This window comes from Gouania willdenowi, chromosome 13 (assembly GCF_900634775.1).
Source record: "Gouania willdenowi chromosome 13, fGouWil2.1, whole genome shotgun sequence".
Classification (NCBI taxonomy): domain Eukaryota; kingdom Metazoa; phylum Chordata; class Actinopteri; order Blenniiformes; family Gobiesocidae; genus Gouania; species Gouania willdenowi.
In genome coordinates this window covers 14,256,043-14,273,428 of record NC_041056.1, presented here as the reverse complement: position 1 = coordinate 14,273,428, position 17,386 = coordinate 14,256,043, and the positions used below count along the sequence as shown (strand labels likewise).

General features: G+C 38.1%; 1 protein-coding gene across 1 annotated transcript; it reads right to left on the bottom strand.

The window, feature by feature from the left end:
* On the bottom strand, nt 1–13,496 carry igsf10 (immunoglobulin superfamily, member 10). The gene is given in 25 exon segments (XM_028465335.1): nt 1–1,139; nt 1,141–1,221; nt 1,223–1,260; nt 1,263–1,305; nt 1,307–1,351; nt 1,353–1,843; nt 1,846–1,872; nt 1,875–1,913; nt 1,916–1,955; nt 1,957–1,995; nt 1,997–2,020; nt 2,022–2,263; nt 2,266–2,448; nt 2,451–2,604; nt 2,688–2,968; nt 2,971–3,019; nt 3,021–3,045; nt 3,574–4,477; nt 5,309–6,865; nt 6,968–8,689; nt 8,782–9,549; nt 10,213–10,600; nt 11,107–11,236; nt 12,933–13,214; nt 13,374–13,496. Coding segments are annotated over 24 exon segments (7,554 nt in total). The 5' UTR covers nt 13,133–13,214; nt 13,374–13,496; the 3' UTR covers nt 1–1,055.
* Nucleotides 13,497–17,386: the final 3,890 nt, after the last annotated feature.

Genomic DNA, 17,386 nt, shown 5'->3' with positions numbered 1-17,386 from the left:
TCATGGAAATCTCGTTTATTGGTTGTACTAAAGTTGAAGCAGATGCCCTAACACAGGAAGAAAAACTTGAAACAAAAAAAAAAATGTCATTTCTGCCAGCACTTGCATACAAAGCAAAAGCAAAATCCCCTAAACTAATATTCACATCTTCACTGTAAGGAACTTATTTGCCAAATTTGACAGTTTCTCAACACAGTTTAAAGCATTTCCAAAAGTGTCAAAACAACTCGCATGTAGCTGAATCATACAGGTCATTCAGAGCTGGTACAAATTACAACTAAACTGTTTCCAGTTGTTTAAAGGTTTTGTCCAGATGCCTCATAGAGTGATATGCCTGTAACACATTTATTTTGAACAAAGACACTTAGAATATAGCAAAACACTTTGTAGCAAACATAGAGTATTAAAAACTCTGTATCAAAAAGTGGGAAAACAAACATTTGTTAAATTTAATTTTTTCTCCTTTTCCCCCCATATTTTGTATAAAGTAGATACTACAAATAGATACACATAGACTGTATTATTACAGGAAAAAAACATAATGTATAACATTACTGTAAACTCTTGTGTACAACACAATAGAATAATTCTCTACAAATGGGACTTTATTCTGGATGCTAGCAATATGAAATTATTTCAATAACAAACTCTAATGTCAAAGCTCCGCTTTGGTCATGCATATATTGTATGTGTCCAGTGTAAGACAAGCTGTGTAGAAAAAGTATTATACAATGGTAGCAATTACAACAATAGATTACAACCTCCTTGGGAGTTAAGTAAATTTGCCACTCTTTTTGCTCCCTCAAGAAATCCCTTAGCTGGGACCACCTTAGTATACCAAACTCTGTTACAACAACCTTTTTCAATGCGACTTGCATTTCACAGTTAAATATCTCAATTAATTTTGTGGCCTATTATGTTATGTATTCTCATTCCTTTAGGCTGTTAACCCATACAAAAGCCTTTTCAACTCTTGATCTTCACAAATAATTTCTAGATGTTCTGTATTGATCCTAGTTTCTGAAGATGACAGTAAACATATTTTTATGTTTTTCTTATTGTATAAGTATATATGTGATCCTTGAGTCAATGCCTAGATGGTTCTTTGCGACACACTTGTACGTGCCAGAGTCTGAAGTTGGTGGGTCTTTTGAGTATTAATGTCCCTTCATTGTGGACTAGCTCAATACCCATCAGTTGCCATTGTTCAGCGTCTGACAAAAAGTCTATGACCAGGAAGCTCCCAAGAGATCTCTGGTTGGGAATCCCAGTTGCAGCACACTTCAGCTGAATGGGTGTCCCAGTCCACTGCCCTGACACTGGGAAGTGGTCCTGTTGAGATCTGGGGGGGGATACCCAATGATAATCACAGGGACTGTCAGTCCAGCCTCCCCCACGTTGTTTCGAGCCCTGCAGAAATAATTTCCTCTGTCATGGAGAGTTGTGGCACCTATAACAAGAGTGCCATTCTCTAGCAACTGGTAACGTCCATTAACTTGAGGTCGCGTTAGAGTATGGCCACCAGGAATGGTCCAGTATATTCTTGGTCTTGGCGTTCCATCAGCTAGACAATGAAGGAAGAGGGGTTCTCCAGATGTGCTGCGTATGATGCCCCTTGGCCTTGTCAGAATGTAAGGCTTCTGCTCAATGTCCAAAACAATTAGCTTCTCAATGTAGCCAACTAAATTCTTTGCCCCACAGCGATATTTCCCTGCATCTTCTTTCTGTGGGTTATAAATGACTAAAGTTCCATCATTGAGTTGATAGTAATGCGTGCCAATGATTTGTCCCCCTGTAAACCTTGTTCTGTTTGGAAAAGTCCAAATAATTTCTGGAATTGGGTTCCATGAGCTGAACAGTTAAGAACTGCAGGTTTCCATGGCGAGACATAACACGCTCATTAAAAGGGTTTTAAAAATTGGCCTTTGGAGCGGATCAGTAACTTCTAGTTGCACGCACCATGACTGCTTCTCCTCCATCATTTCTCGCCATGCAAAATAAACTCTGCAGTGTCAGTGGGGTCGCACATTACGAATTTCAAGTGTCCCATTGTAATGAACATTGATCCTACTGCCAAAGTATGGTGCTGTCAAGAGAATATTATCTGGCATAATCCAAGTGATTGTTGGAGTAGGATTACCTTCTGCCTTACAGTCGATAAGCTTCCTGGAATGTTTAGGAGCAAAGTCTTTAACTACTGTCCGGTTTTGTCGGTAGCCATTGATTACTGGTGGATTCCCATCAATGTCCAGTTTGTAAACATCCTGGTTTCTCCACCAGGGTTGCGAGCCATACAAACATACTGTCCTGCATCAAATGGGTTCACATCACGGATATCCAAAGAACCATTAACATGCATTAGGTAGCGTTCATTTGATGCTGCTATTATGTCATTAGTGGGAAGTAGCCACAAGATCTTGGGTTTGGGTTCGCCAAGTGCTTCGCATCAAAGCGAACGTTTTCTCCAGCTTTACTCTCATGTAGACTGATCGGTGGACGTATCCTTGGAGCTGCTGTCATCACTGAGATATGAACTTGCATCTCATCTTTTCCCATTGGATTCTGAGCATAGCAGGTGTAGTCTCCCTCCTCTGACATGCCAACCTAAAAAAACATAATATGATTTAAATATTTCACATTTGTTAAAATTTGGTGTAAAAAGGAATATAGCAGTGAAAACATAATACCTGATTTAGATAAAGAGTTCCATTTTTAAACAGAGTATAGCGCTGTGATTGTTTTCCTCCAACACTAGCATCAGACTGCAGAGCACTGTTGACATCGTACCATCAGTAGACCCAGGATATTTCTGGCTTGGTGGCACCCGAGGCTTTGCAATCTACCTTGAAGGCGTTACGTAAGGGACCTGCTTTTTTCTGGAGACGCTTTGATTCAATCTTGGCTGGTGTCATTGATACACCAACCCTCACGAGATGGAGATCATCACCAATTTTGTTTCTAGCCACACGAGATAGTCTCCGGCATCTTTTCAATCACCCGAGTTAACAATCAGAGTGCCAATTTTCCAGGACCTGAATTCTGCTGCTGGTTTCTGAAAAAAATATAAAAGAGGGACTTAAAACTTTATGCAGGTAACAAAATTCTTTAAAAACAAATTCTAAAATTGGAGTGAAATATATATAGATCAGTGACCTAAAAAGGTCAGTGACACGACAGAGGATAGTAAATAAGAAACTAAATGCTCCATCTATGCATATGAGCAAAATATAAACCATGCCTTCATTTATTGTATTTAGTTTTTAACAAATATATAAGGTATATCTATTGGCAGAAAAGAAGAAACTGAATAAACACTTGGGACTCAACTTGGCCTCATTTATTTAACCATTAATTTTTAGCTGTCCAGCCACGAGTACACCATGACTGTCAAGTCAAATTGTAGTTGTTATGATTTAGGGAACTTTAAAATAGGTACTAATATATATATATATATATATATATATATATAAAAATTATTTTTTTGTGAGGGGGCCTAAAATTATACATTTACTGCTTAAACAGCTGATTCAACTCCTCTGTAACATGGTTTGATACATCAAATCTTTTCTTTACCTGTGCCAATGATCCACTACAGCCTTTGAGGGCAGCCTCCAGATGATTGTGGGTTCAGGTTCTCCTGTTGCTGAACAGTCAAGTTGCAACTGATCCCCAAACGACAAATTTGTTTTACGTGGAGATTTCTTCAATATCTTTGGTGCTAACTCTTGCTTCTCCACTACCAAAGTCACCACCCTTCTCTCAGAGCCAGTAGAGCTTGTAGCAATACATTCATATTTCCCACTTTCTGCAGGAGTCACATCTTTAAAGAAAAGTGTCCCGTTTCTGTACATGAATATTTTTGTGTAACTCGAAGGCCTAGAAACTCGAAGCACTGAACCATCGTGGAGAACCCAGTGGACAGAAGGATTGGGTGTACCATGACCAGTGCAGGGTAGCCACAGGGGTTGGTTTGACTGAGCATTTAGGTGCTGCCTTTTTTCCTCAACGATGCCTGGTGGAGCTGCAACTACCTGCAGACGTACTGTAGCAGTATCAACCCCCGCTGGATTACTGGCAATGCATTTGTAGTGTCCTCGGTCATAAACTGTGACACTTTTGATTATTAGTGTCCCAACTCCAGACACTGATACTCTTCCCCTCTGTGAGTTTACACCTCTGACTTGGGTCTGATTGGCCAGGATCCATGATATCATGGGCAACGGCCTGCCCTCTGCATTACACTTCATCTCTACAGTATGACCACTATGAGATTTGATCTCACGCACTTTTGGTTCAAGGATGTGTGGTGGGTAGGCCACCACAGTAAGGGTGACGAGAAGTTTGTCCGACCCATAATCATTCTCTGCTACACATAGGTACTGGCCACGGTCCTTGATGTTGGCATTCTTAATTGACAGAGTACCATTGATGGAGACTTCAATCTTGCCCATCTTCCCTTTGATAGTGATGGTGTTTCCTAAACAAGAAAAATACCAGAAATTATTCAGCAACAAATACTACTAATGTACATTCCTTTCATCTCTCTCTCTCTTTCGTGCACACACGCAAACACACACTAATTTTGGTACTTTTTTGCCCATGAACATAAATAGAAATCCTCTCATTATTGAATGAGCAGGTTGCATTTTTCCCCATTGAAATGACAATACAGATTAAAACCCCTATGTCACATCTGCTAAACAATACAAGGTTTCAAAGTTTTGTTGATTTATTACCCTAATTTTAACTTCTAGCCAACATTCAGTTGTTAGTTTTCTCAAATCTTCATATTGATGAAGGAGGAGGATGGCTTCCTCTTTACTTAATGTATTAAAAAATACATTTCTGAATTGATAACCTTTAGTGCTTGGATTTTGGCGAATCGGAGTACCGGAGGGATCTAAAAAAACCAACACTAATACAGCACAAAAGTCAAGATTTCAACACTGCTGAAAAAAATTGGACAATGCATTGCATCACATTTTTTTTATATTGGCATTCTCCAAGTACACAATAATTAAATATATTTTACCAAAGCAGTATCTATGGTGTGTAGCGACATTTAGCCACAACATGAAAAATGGTGACATAGGGATTATCATTTTCCATTCATACAATTGTTTTTGAAAAAAACAATTTCACTTTCATTGTTATATTTTAAAGTGTTATGTCAGAAAAGTTTTTGCCAACAACAGTTTGTTTAAAGTTTCTGCTCAATTATCTGGTTCAAAAATATGAGTTGGGTTATTTTGCGCAGCCATATGATGGACAACTAATACTATTTATTGGAAATGTATAAAATGTTTACCTGTGTTTGAGATGAAGCGTTTCCAGGTTATAACTGGCTGTGGGTTTCCTGAAGCCTCACATGGCATAAAAGCATCAGAGTCAGACAAAACAGTGAAGCTTGCTGCATTACCCCCAACTATCTTTGGTTTGTTTCTCATGACCTTTGTAGTAGCTTCAAAGACTGTGGTAAAATCACTTGCAACTTGGTTGTCAGTGTTGTCCTCTGTGGAAATGACATTGTCAATGTTCTTGATGTATTGACTTTGGGTGTAGATATTGTTATTCTTCATATCTGCATGGGTGGTCAATTGGCCAGCTGGGAATGGTTCATGTGTTCTGCCTTCTGGGCTTTGCATAGGGGGTGATATGTTCCTCTCTATCCCACTGTCAGTGGTGTTATCATAGTTCCTTTTTGTCGGCGGTCTGAAAGTGCCAAGAACCAAGGTCTGAGCTGTTGAATATGTCCTTTCTAAAGTAGGTTTATATGTTACTGAGGTAATCGGGGGAGTCTTTTCAGTTGTATAAACTGGGTAAACACCAGATGTCCACTCTTCTTCCATATCTAATTCTGTCATTAGTGGTGGGTTAATTGAAATGAAAAGTGAGTTTTTGTCCTCTTTGTAGCGGGAAACAGTGCGTTGAGGTTTGGTGGTTGGTTCCATTGTGGTTCCCTTCATTGTTAGGGGTACAGAAGAGTCCAACAGTTTAGTGGTGGGATTCATGTTTTTGATTCCAGGTTTTTTGTAGGGTCTTCTATCCCCAAAGTTTCTCCTTCGGGCTTGATGTCCTTTTCTACTCAACGGTCTTTGTGTGACTACATACAGGCTATCTAGAAGCCCCCCAGATCCAGATAAGTATTCATCAGGATTTTCTTTTGATTGTGCTATAACAGTAGGAGGAACAGGTAGAGTATGTAAATCAGGGTTTTTGTTAGATGTGGTGGAAGACATTGTAGTCCTAGTCGAACTTGTAGTGGTTATATTTTGAAAGCTGGGTCGCATTGTTATGAACTCTGCTGAAGAACTTTCTCCATAATCATTGTAGATTGTGCTCTCTTTACTCTGCGTAGGTATCTGGGTTATGAAAGTCACATCTTGAGCTAATGAACTTGGAGTAGTAGAGGATATGGGACTATGGGTTATGGTTCTTGTAAATGTTGTAGTTCCATCTGTCAAAATGGGTTGATGGGTAGACAATGGCCTATTTAGTCTAATGGGTGACTTATCTCTTTCTCTGCTACCAAATCGCCTATTTAATGGGATTCTTCTATTTAAAGTTGTGGATGCCATTGTGGAAGTGGTAGTGGGGTTGGTGGTTGGTATTAAGGGTTCTTTCTTTGTCGTCAAAAACCTGTCAATGAAGGTAGAAAACTCTGGGGCACCAGGAGATCTTGCGTACAGGCTGTAAATTTCTGATCTAGACTCAGGTTGGGTAAAAGGGGGTGTTGAGCTAATGAAAAATTTAGCGAAGGAAACTGTTGTTTTTTGAGTGGAGCCTAGTTGGCTTGAAGATGCTGTTGGTGTGACCACTTGAAGATCTTCTTCTGTCTTCTTGTTATCTTCATTGTCAACACCGTCTGTGAAAAACATCAAAGTGAAAATAATCTTACTTACAAAAAAAACATCACCTTTAAACTCAAGCAAACCAGAAAATGTATTCATCGTACAAAACAACCCACCTGTTATCAATTTAATTCCATAAGGAACAGAAACATTTCCCTCCGTTTTTATTGTAGGCTGTTTTAGTTTATTGATGAATGACTGTATGTCAGTGATTCTATTAGGTTTAATAATTCTCCTGCGACCTTGAAATGTCTTCCTGCGACCTTGAAATGTCTTCCTGCCTCGTCCTCTTCCTCTGTTGTTTTTCCGTGGAATTACATGAATCTGCTGTCGGGAGATGATAGTGGATCCTGGAGGCAACCGAGGGGCTTTTATAGTCTGAGTTGTGTGGAAGGTTATCTCGTCCTCTGTTTTCTCAGTAGTAGTGAAGGCTGTAAGCAGAGTCTGGCTGTCATGGTCTGTGTGAATCACCATTTCCACTGGACCCTGTTCATTCTTCATTAGGGTAACATTGGAGTCTGTCGGTACTGATTGCATTGCCCCTGCAGAACGTTCATGTTCTAAAGAGGGTTCTCCTGAAAACTGGATTTGAGTTTCCTGTGAAGTGTTTGTCACTGAAAATTGGAGAGTGAATGGGTTGATGTTAGCGGGTGGACTGCTGACTCCCTCAGGGATTGGGGACTCAGTAAATCTTGGAATGAGTGTGAATCCTGACCTCAATGATGTAGAGTCTGATTGCATATAGGATTCTGTTGTTTCATCAGAATTAATTTCTTTAGATGCGTTTTCAAAGTCAACATGCTCATGTGTATGAGTAGTTTCACTTTTATTGGCTTGACTATGTTTTCTGTGAGGATATTTTGTAGTTTGCGTGACAATACTTGGGACATTATTGAGATGGACCTCGCCAGAGCCATTTTCATCATCACCAGAAAATTCAAAAGGGGAGTTATCTTTGTTTATCTTCTTGTCCTCTTTGTCTGTCTTTTTTTTAGATAAACCTTGAGCCTTTTTCACAAAATCGGCAAATCTTTGTGGGTCTACTTTTCTAGATGTTTTCTCAAAGACCCTATTACTCCAAAATTGTCTATTGCGGACTGCCCCCCTTCTTCTTTGACCCAGTGTATCCCCAGGGTTCCCTCTGCCCTGTAGCCTGTGTCTTGGGTATGGTCGATCTGATTTTATTGTTCTGGATTCTTGACTAGTCCTGTCAGCAAGACTAGAAGAGGTTATGTCATCAAGATTGTCTGCAGGGTTGAATTCCTTTATGAGTCCAGATTCGTGACTGTTTATTGTTGTTTCTGTCTCAAGTGGTTCTTCGACCTTTACCTGAGACACAAGCAGGTCAACTCCCAATTGATTAGCAACCAAACATTTATAAAATCCCTGATCCCTTGTTGTGAGGCCTTGAATCTGCAGTGTTCCATTCTCATACAATTTTCTGTTCCCATGAGATTTCTCAAGGATTGAGTGGTCAGGGAGAATCCATGATACAGAAGGCTTGGGGCTCCCTGAAGAGGAACAATCAAAAATTACATTTCCACCATGAGGTTTTGAAAGTTGAACACCACTCAACTCCTCTTCCTCTAAATCAGGAGTCAGAACTGTCACACGAAAGATGAGGACATCAGCATCTAGATAGTTTGTAGCTATGCATCTGTAGAGGCCAGTGTCTGAAGAATCCACACCCCGAATAGTAAGCTTCCCATCTGCAGTGATTATAATCCTTCTGTCCTCACTGGAGTATGGGGCTCTGATCTTACTTCCATCGGGTAAAATCCACTCCAGCAAAGGCTTTGGCTCACCCATGACTTGACAACTTAACTGTGCCACACCACCTGTAATAAAAAAAAATAATGAAAAAAATTGTTTGCTTAGTATCATACATTTTAAGTAGACTAAATTACTAAAGTTAACTTCTCCTTCCAACCTGCGAGTACAGTGTGCTCCGTCTTGGTTTGATTATCTCGCTTGATCATTGTCCACGAATAGCTTTCCCTCTTTGTGGATTTGCTCTCAACCCTTAGGGTGACCTCCGATTGATACATGATGTGCAGAGTTGAGAAGGTGGTCATTGTGCGATCAAGCTGAAAGTTCACTTCTCCCTGCATTAACCACGCAGGGGATGCTTTGATATCAGCCTCAATATGACCGTCACCACCTTCCTCTCCATCCATTGCTTTTATTTGGCTATACTTGTAAATCATTGCTGGGCTTCTGGTGAGCATCAAACCTCTCCCCAGCCGAAGGGGTGTGTCACTATACATAGCTAGGATCTGCCATAATTGTTGCATGTGTTCGTAGTCAATATTACATACCAAATACATAGTTACGTTAGTGGTAAGCATAGTTGCATTTGTTCCTTCCTCTTCCACTTGAGCTAGAGTCAGTGTTTCGAAAGCAGTGGGCCTCTGGATAGTGCAGGTCAGACTCGCGTCATTGCGAAAATTGTCTGTTAGATTCATTTGTAACGAACCCAGAGGAGCTACGAAATCCTTCGATGAAACAGGAGTGAAGCTGCCCTTGTTCAGGCTTATGTTTTTTTGTTGTAAATGGGGTTGTATCCGAGGTGTGCTACAAGTGAAGGCATCCTTGTGGAGGAGAGATAGAGTTCTGTTGTGGTATGGGACAGGACTTTGACACAGAGCACACAGTTGGCTGTTTGGAAATCTCCTGTCTCGCTTACATTTAAGTAAACCTAGGAACAAAACAACAAAAAGTGTCACTTGTTTGCAGGAAATACAAGTTTACAGCGTTTTAATGATAAGCTTTCTAATGATAAATAGTCAAAAGATGAAATTCGTAACAACTGCATCAAGTTGAAATTGTGTGAAGTAGAATAGAATAGTCTTTTATGATCCATTCACACTTGCAGCAACAACCATAAATAGCAAAAGTTAACAGTAAAAAAATAAATACCAACAAAGGATAATAGTGCAAATACTTCATATGAGGCCTCTTTCCGTTTCCTTTTAAAATCTCTTTTAAAAACATCTATTTGCTGTGGCTTTTAAACACCGTGTGAGTCAATGTCTTATTAGAAATTTTCTTCTAAATACTGGTATTTTACATTGTTGTACATCTGGGTTTTATGTTTTATTGTGCAGCCCTTTGGTCTTGTTGTAAATACATACATTTAAAAAAAATATTACAACCAAGAGCCGAGTTGTAATCAAATATACCTTAATAATGTGTGTGTGTGTGTGTGTGTGTGTGTGTGTGTATATATGTGTATATATATATATATATATATATACATACACCCTATATAATTTGATTTGGGTAAGCAAAACCATTGCATTCTTTTTATCTCATGAATAAATTCTATAGAAAAGTAGCTTAGTATCAATGCCGTCCTCACCTGTGTTCCTGTGAGCCCACTCTGAAAACCATTCATGTGACAATCACAAATCCGGGTTGCCATGCAGGAAGAGGTTTTCTAACTGACTGCACCCAGAGAAAATATCTGCTGGCAGAGTCGTCAGGAGGTTGTCCGACAGGTGGATATTTCTCACTGAAGAAACCTTGAAGATCTGGCTGTGCCTCAGGGTGATGAATGTGTCTGGATGGAGCTGCTGGATGTGGTTACCCTCCAGATTGACCAATTGTAAATTGGTTAATCCATAAAAGGCCTCCGGGTTGATGAATTCTATGTCATTGTGATCTGCGTGGAGTCTCATAACACTGTCCAAGCCCTTGAATGTCTCTTTGTGGATTTCCTTTATTTTGTTGTATGACATCTTCAGGACCTGTGGGAAAAAATGTTTTAAAGGGTCATATTCAGAATTGCACATCTTTATATTTTATACACTGCATGAATAGTTTCAGAGGTTTTTGATGAGGCTGAACTGTTGCATGCAAGGAACATTTTTTCCAAGATCGTCATTTCCATTGAGCAACCCCAAACAATTTACAAATGTTTTCCTCCTATCAGCCCCAGTGATAATCTATTGTGGTTTGGACTGTGGCAGAAAGTACTCATCACATATTTTTACCGAGACATTGTTTTTAAATTCCCATGTTCTCAGCTGTTTTACAGCATTTGTTGTCCTTTTAAAAACATACATTTACTAGAACACAAATTATTGTTGTTTCTCTTTAACAATTATAAACTGCCATCTTTATTTTGACCTCAAACAAATATACCTCATCACAGTAAACCACAGATATATCCAATATTCAATTTTTTATTATTTTTTTTTTATCATTATTCTACTTTTATTTGTCGGTTCTCAAAAGCTGGCACTCGGTTTACCTGCAGTGACTTGAGGTCGTGAAAGGCTCTGTCTTCCAAACTGTGAATGCTGTTGCTGTGTAACATCAACAGCTCCAAGTCCTCAAGTCCTGAAAAGTCATTTTCTCTCACAACAGTTATACTGTTATACCTGCAAATTGAAGCATAAAAAAAACATTTTCAATTAGAAACCTATTTCACAAACGACATGATCACATTTTACTTGTCTTTTTAATGTCATCTATAAAGGAATTTTAAGAAATATTCTTATAGGCTTACAATTGGCAACAAGTGTCAATTATTAGTGGTCGGACCCATACACTGAATTCACAATATAATATACAATACTGATTTACCAAGATCCATCCATATGATACAATATTTTGACTTTTTATTAACAGATTATTTTCACTGCATTCTTTTGAATCAACTCATTTCAATGCCTTCACTTCATATGAATTACAATTTGAAACAATCGCATGAATTGTTTCAAATACAGTTAACATGAATATTGTCAGTATTAATGTATTAGTATTAATAATAATATAAACAAAAAATACAATGACAAACTATGATTTCATGTACCTGCTGAATATAAACTTCACTGTACAAGTTTTTTGTGGCAGCTGAATTTCTGTTGTTCTTTGTCATTTTATTCCTAAAGCTTTGGGATATCCTTATGTGCAATATATAGATATGTTTTACTTGTATTCTTAAAAAAACATTAAAAAAATGCTTTGATACTGCAGTCTGATCCCACAGTCATATCTGGATTTAATTTATACATTAGAATGGTTAGTAGTGAAAAATAATTTTGTCTATGTGTTGGAGAGTTGCTGAGAATTTTTTTAAGTACATATAGCCATGTCTTTCGGTGTTACATCACTTGTAAACAGGAAATGATGTATCTACACTGGCCATCAAATGCGATGTATCTGAGGTTTACAACTTGTGTTTATTGAGATTAATTAAACAAAAATGAACACGTAAATATCTCAATATTGTAGCTTCCACATGGAATCAATTCTTCATGTCTGCAAATCTGTAACATGTTGTTTGTGGAGGAAACACACCGTGGCTAGAATATTTTGTGACTTTTTTTTTTTTTCCTAAATAAAAACACGGAGCAACCAAACTGCAATCTAAGCAGCATGACTAAAATAGTTTTTTTTTTTTTTTTTTTTTTTTTTTTTTTTTTTTTTTTTTTAAGAATTGTCACTACTGTATTTCAATCAATATGTACAGTGTTGGGTAAGTTACTCTAAACTTGTAATATTTTAATATTACGAGTTACTGGGATAAAAATGTAATATATTTGTATCACAATATTGCTGTTTTTTAAAATGTAACTGAGTTACACTACTTTGAGTTACTTTTGGTGCAGAACACTAACTATATCACACTGATAGTGTTCGAATAATCACTTTTTCAAATACTTCTGCTGTTTCAGGAGCAGAAAGCTCTTTTTTGTTCTCCATAAGTTAAATTTAACTATAGTGTTCATCTTTTTTTTTTTCCTCAAATAATTGCAAACAGTGAGAAATCAAAGAAAATATGCACTTAAATTAAATATGCATGTAACTTGAGTTACTTTAATTGTAACTAGTAATATATTACCACTTTTCACTTTTGTAATCAGTTACACTACTGAGTTACTTAATTCAAAAATCAATATATTACAAAAATAACTAGTTACTCCCAACACTGCTTATATATTGGCACAACTAGAGTCCAAATCTGAGAAATCCCACCCCTTGAAAAAAGTCAGATTTCCCTAATAAAGATCTTTTGCCTGGGTCAGTGTCACTCTTGCATTCATCCAAAAGCAGTTAATAAACTATTCTCACCCTAGGTTGAGTCTTTTCACTGCTGGCTGGATGCTGTCAGGTACTGCACCCAGGTATTTGAAGGTACAGTGCACCTCAGCAGACGCAGTGCAGGCGCACGATCTGGGGCAACCGGCAGCACATGGCAACACAACTGACAACAAAAACAGCAACAGCAGAAACCTCCACAGAAGAGCAGAACTACTGGCCCTTATAGCCATTGCGTGCACAAATGGAGTTACAGCTGCAAGCTTTTAAACAGGGGAAGCCACACTTTTATCTTAAGCCATTAATGAAACCCACCTGAATAGAGAGAGAGAGAGGGAGGGAGAGAAAAGGATGGACACTTTGTAAACAGACAGAAATTTCACCAAGAAAATGTCAATCTATCATACATGCATTGAAAATAAATATTCAAATAACCATTGTAAAACAAAATTCATTAATAACAGTTTTACTCACTTATATAGCCATTAATCCAAGGTAGATTTTGAGAAAGCAGTGCATTGAGTTTAAATTAGTGTCCAAGTTTAAAGCCCAAGTCTACAGATATGTTTGAGCAGGTCTCTTGTCTGGTTCTCGGTGAAGGTCTGACGCAGATGGATGAAAATCATGTCTGAGGGCGTCCCACGGTGCAGCCCAGGCTGCAGTCCCTCCCCCACCATCTTAGACCTCTGTAATGCAATGCCATAGTTTCTGTAACCATAAGAAGACAGGAAAAAGGTCAGATTAAAATGTTTCACGTTGGATCTAGACAAAAACCTAACATTAAATACTGCGTGCCAAAGTGGAATCATCATACAAAGACAATCATTTGGTCATAAAATCTTTTTTGTAATTGTTCAAAGTCATTATAGCACTATAATCTTAGGTTTGCACCCGTTTCTTTTAACTTGGTTGATGCTTTATCATAAAATGAGCACTAGTTTTATGCAGAAAGTACCCCTTCCTTTCTCACAGTGGAAGATAAAAGAATCAGTCGGTAAAAACAGTCGCTGAAAAAGCATTTATTACATTATCATAAAAATCTGCTTCCCTGTTCTTCATGTGGCCATGTATTTTGCTGTTTATCTTGCCTTAAATTCCAGACTGTGGACGACTCGTGGCTTTCCCCCCTTTTAAAAAAAAAACAAAACAATTGGTTTGATCTAATCATGTGGTCTTTTCTTATCTTGCCATTAACTGTTCCCTTTTACTTTTTTTGTGAAATAAGAAATCTGTTATCTCTTCATCATTATAACCTCTTTCCAACTCAAGTATAGTGTCTATAGTATACTCATAAAACAGCCAGTTAACCTCATTTGCACTGTTGACAACAACAGACATGCACATCCTTAATCCTTGGACGTCACAGACAGTAAAGCGCTTTAGATTACTTATGTCTACATCTTTCATTGGTGAGAAATGTGTGGATTTATCTTATACGTTTAAGGGTATATTTATATCAAGGTACATGCAACTGCCTTCTATTATGATAGGTTTTTAAACAGAATACAATAGTTTTTTCTAAAACTTGAAATCCAACACAAGTAACTAATAATTTAGCAACGAGTAATGTGGGAGGCACACATTTTTTTTATCTGCTTTGAAAGAATGAAGTAAGCCAAAACAAGAAAAGCTGCAAGTTATAGATTTCTTTGATCACGATGCCACATACCGATTGGTTGGAGCTTCCAGGAAAAATGCTCGGTTATATCTCATCCCATGTCATTTTATTTCAGTAGGTTTACATTATTGGACTACTTAATGACATTTGATTTTTACAAGACTTTTTGTGTTACTTCGAGCTTGAGGTCAAATTTTTCCATGGTTTGTGTCATTGTTGTAGATAACTAGCACAGATTAAAAACAGACTGATCTGTGTGGACAGCAACACACTTTTCTTTCTAACAGGAAATAACAGGGTACATCTGATTGTTATTGCTGGAACAGTCAGGCTTATGTTCACTGTGAGAAGTCTGAGTGTGTTACGAGCCCAGTCCTCACCCACGCTCCTTCATTCCAACTGCTCAGTAGAATACAAAGCAAAGGATGGACTAGACACTGGGCTACACCCCATCAGAGCTATTCGCTCACCCACTTCTCACTGATTGACCCCACCTGTGTATAAACACACACTAAAGTGACATATTTACAGTTTGTTCATGCTTATGCCATCATGAGGTCATTTGGACAAAATCTTTCTTTCCTACCGAATAAATATATATATAATTCTAGTCCTCATTTGGACTTCGGCGACTTGGTCATTTTAAGCGTTGCTTCAAACAGGTTTTATGAGTGGATTTGCATGTGCATAGAATATCATACTTATTAATACAGTCATTGCAATAAGGTTTAACAGTTTTGCTGCTATTTGCAAAGAGTAATTTCTTACAATGTAGTGCAATTTATTTCCCTCCACTGTGTCGTTCTTTTTAGCTGCCGAATATAGAGCACTTTCAGCAGCATTTTGGATATTTGTCAGTTGGCTGTACATTAAATAATCAAGGTTAAGGCAGAGTTAGATTAGATTTTCTATTTACTGGAATTGTCTTTTTATATTGGGCCCTGTTTTTGACCTGGTTTGACACGCATCAATATCTTGGCAGCTACATGTTTGATATTGGCACAAATATAGGGATTGTGTTTCAGACTAAATGTCCATCCAACATTAACCACAATACCAGGTGATTGACTCACTGTCTGACTGCTTACAAAGTCAAAACCAGACACATTTCAATTGTCAAAAAACATCTGTTGTTTTCACTTTTCTTTCTTGCTTATTGGCGTGTTGCAACCAACTTGAATAGGTGCATATCGCTACCTACTGTACATATTTTATTCAATTACTTTCCATGTCCGTGGTCAACAAAAAGCCCCTGCCCCAACACTCTCCAGTGACAAACTTTTATTAGCTTATGTTAGAGCAAATCGCAATAACTCAACGAAAAAATAGGGAGTGGAGACCCTGGCAAAACTGAACAAAAAAAAGAGAGGACACTATACAGGGCCGTCTCACCCAGTTTCCACCCTCTGAATTACAAAAATGTACGTAACTCTGAATCTACTTAGTTAACATGAAAACAGAACTAGCAGTAATCTCCAGCCCAAACTAAAATAAACTCACAATCAGCGAGTGGGGAGCTGAAGAAACTCTCCCCATGTCTGCTGCTGGTCAAATGTACCTCTCTTCTTCTTTTTAATGGTGGGTGGCAACCATAGTTAAGGTGCATTACCGCCACCTACTATGCTTGAGTGTGAAACAGAGCTCCTGGGCTACATATTTCTAAATTAACTTATATAATCCAGTATCTCTTAAAAACTCAAGCAAGGCTTTATATCTATTCCAGTCATTACTTAAAATGTTTTTAAATGTAAATGTATTCACTTTGGACATAACTTTATCATGTCCAAAGTTACTTCTTTAGTTTTTCTTGGCTTGTTTTATACTTTTCACAGTTATAATTTGCATGTTCCACACTCTCCTCTTTTACCCCACATTCGCACATAACACTTTTTCCAATTAAATGCAACATTTATTTAATCCTGCATGTCCAATCCTTAATCTAATGTAATCTGATCTCTTCTATTTGACTAAAATGTTTTTATTTTTCCCACTCTCTTTTGAATAGCATGTAACTATTGGCCAGTCTGTCCTTCATCCCACTTCTGCCACTCACCAACAGTTTTATTTTTGATCATAGCTTTAGCTTCAGATTTACTGAAGTATTTTTCTTCTTCTTCTGTGTAGTTTTACGGCGGTTGGCAACCAAGGCAAGGAGCATTACCACCCAAGTTGTTCTGACTTGTCTCAGTGCCTGATTGGCTAAAGTATCAGCAACTTTATTTCCCTCAGTTCCCCGGTGTGCTGGGACCCACATGAACCTGACATGAAATGTTAAATTGCATCATTTAAACAATGTTTCAAAAATGTCACATTTTATATCTGGTCTACTTTGGGAACCTCTCTTCTTTTGGTTCTCTTAGCCCTTTTATATACAGCTACTCCTCACTCTCCACCTGATTACTGATCAGAATCAGGTGTTTTAGGTGCGAGGGAGGAAGGGCAGGCTGTAACAACCAAAAATAGAATAAAAACTCAAAGTGTTGAAGAAATACCTGATACTCAATTGGAACATGTGAGAGCAAACTGGAAACAAGTGATCACCTCTTCTTGTCATAAATGTCATTATTACAACACTCTGTACCTTCAGTGTCGGCCCAATAGATGTTTGAGGTACAGAGAGGTTGTTAAAAATCACAGCTAGCTCATAGGTTCTGAGGAATCTGTAGACACATACAGTTTTGGCTGCTGTTATTCACACTTAGAGCTTTGCTTTTGACTTGGGGTGGGGGGGGGGTCCTCTGTGGGAGATGAATGACAGGAATGGTGCGGTTTGGAAAATGTATCAGTTTACGCTAAGCTCTGTGCACACCTCTGACTTGTTATTTCTCAAAATAATTCACTACATTACATATTTATGTCGGAAAAATGT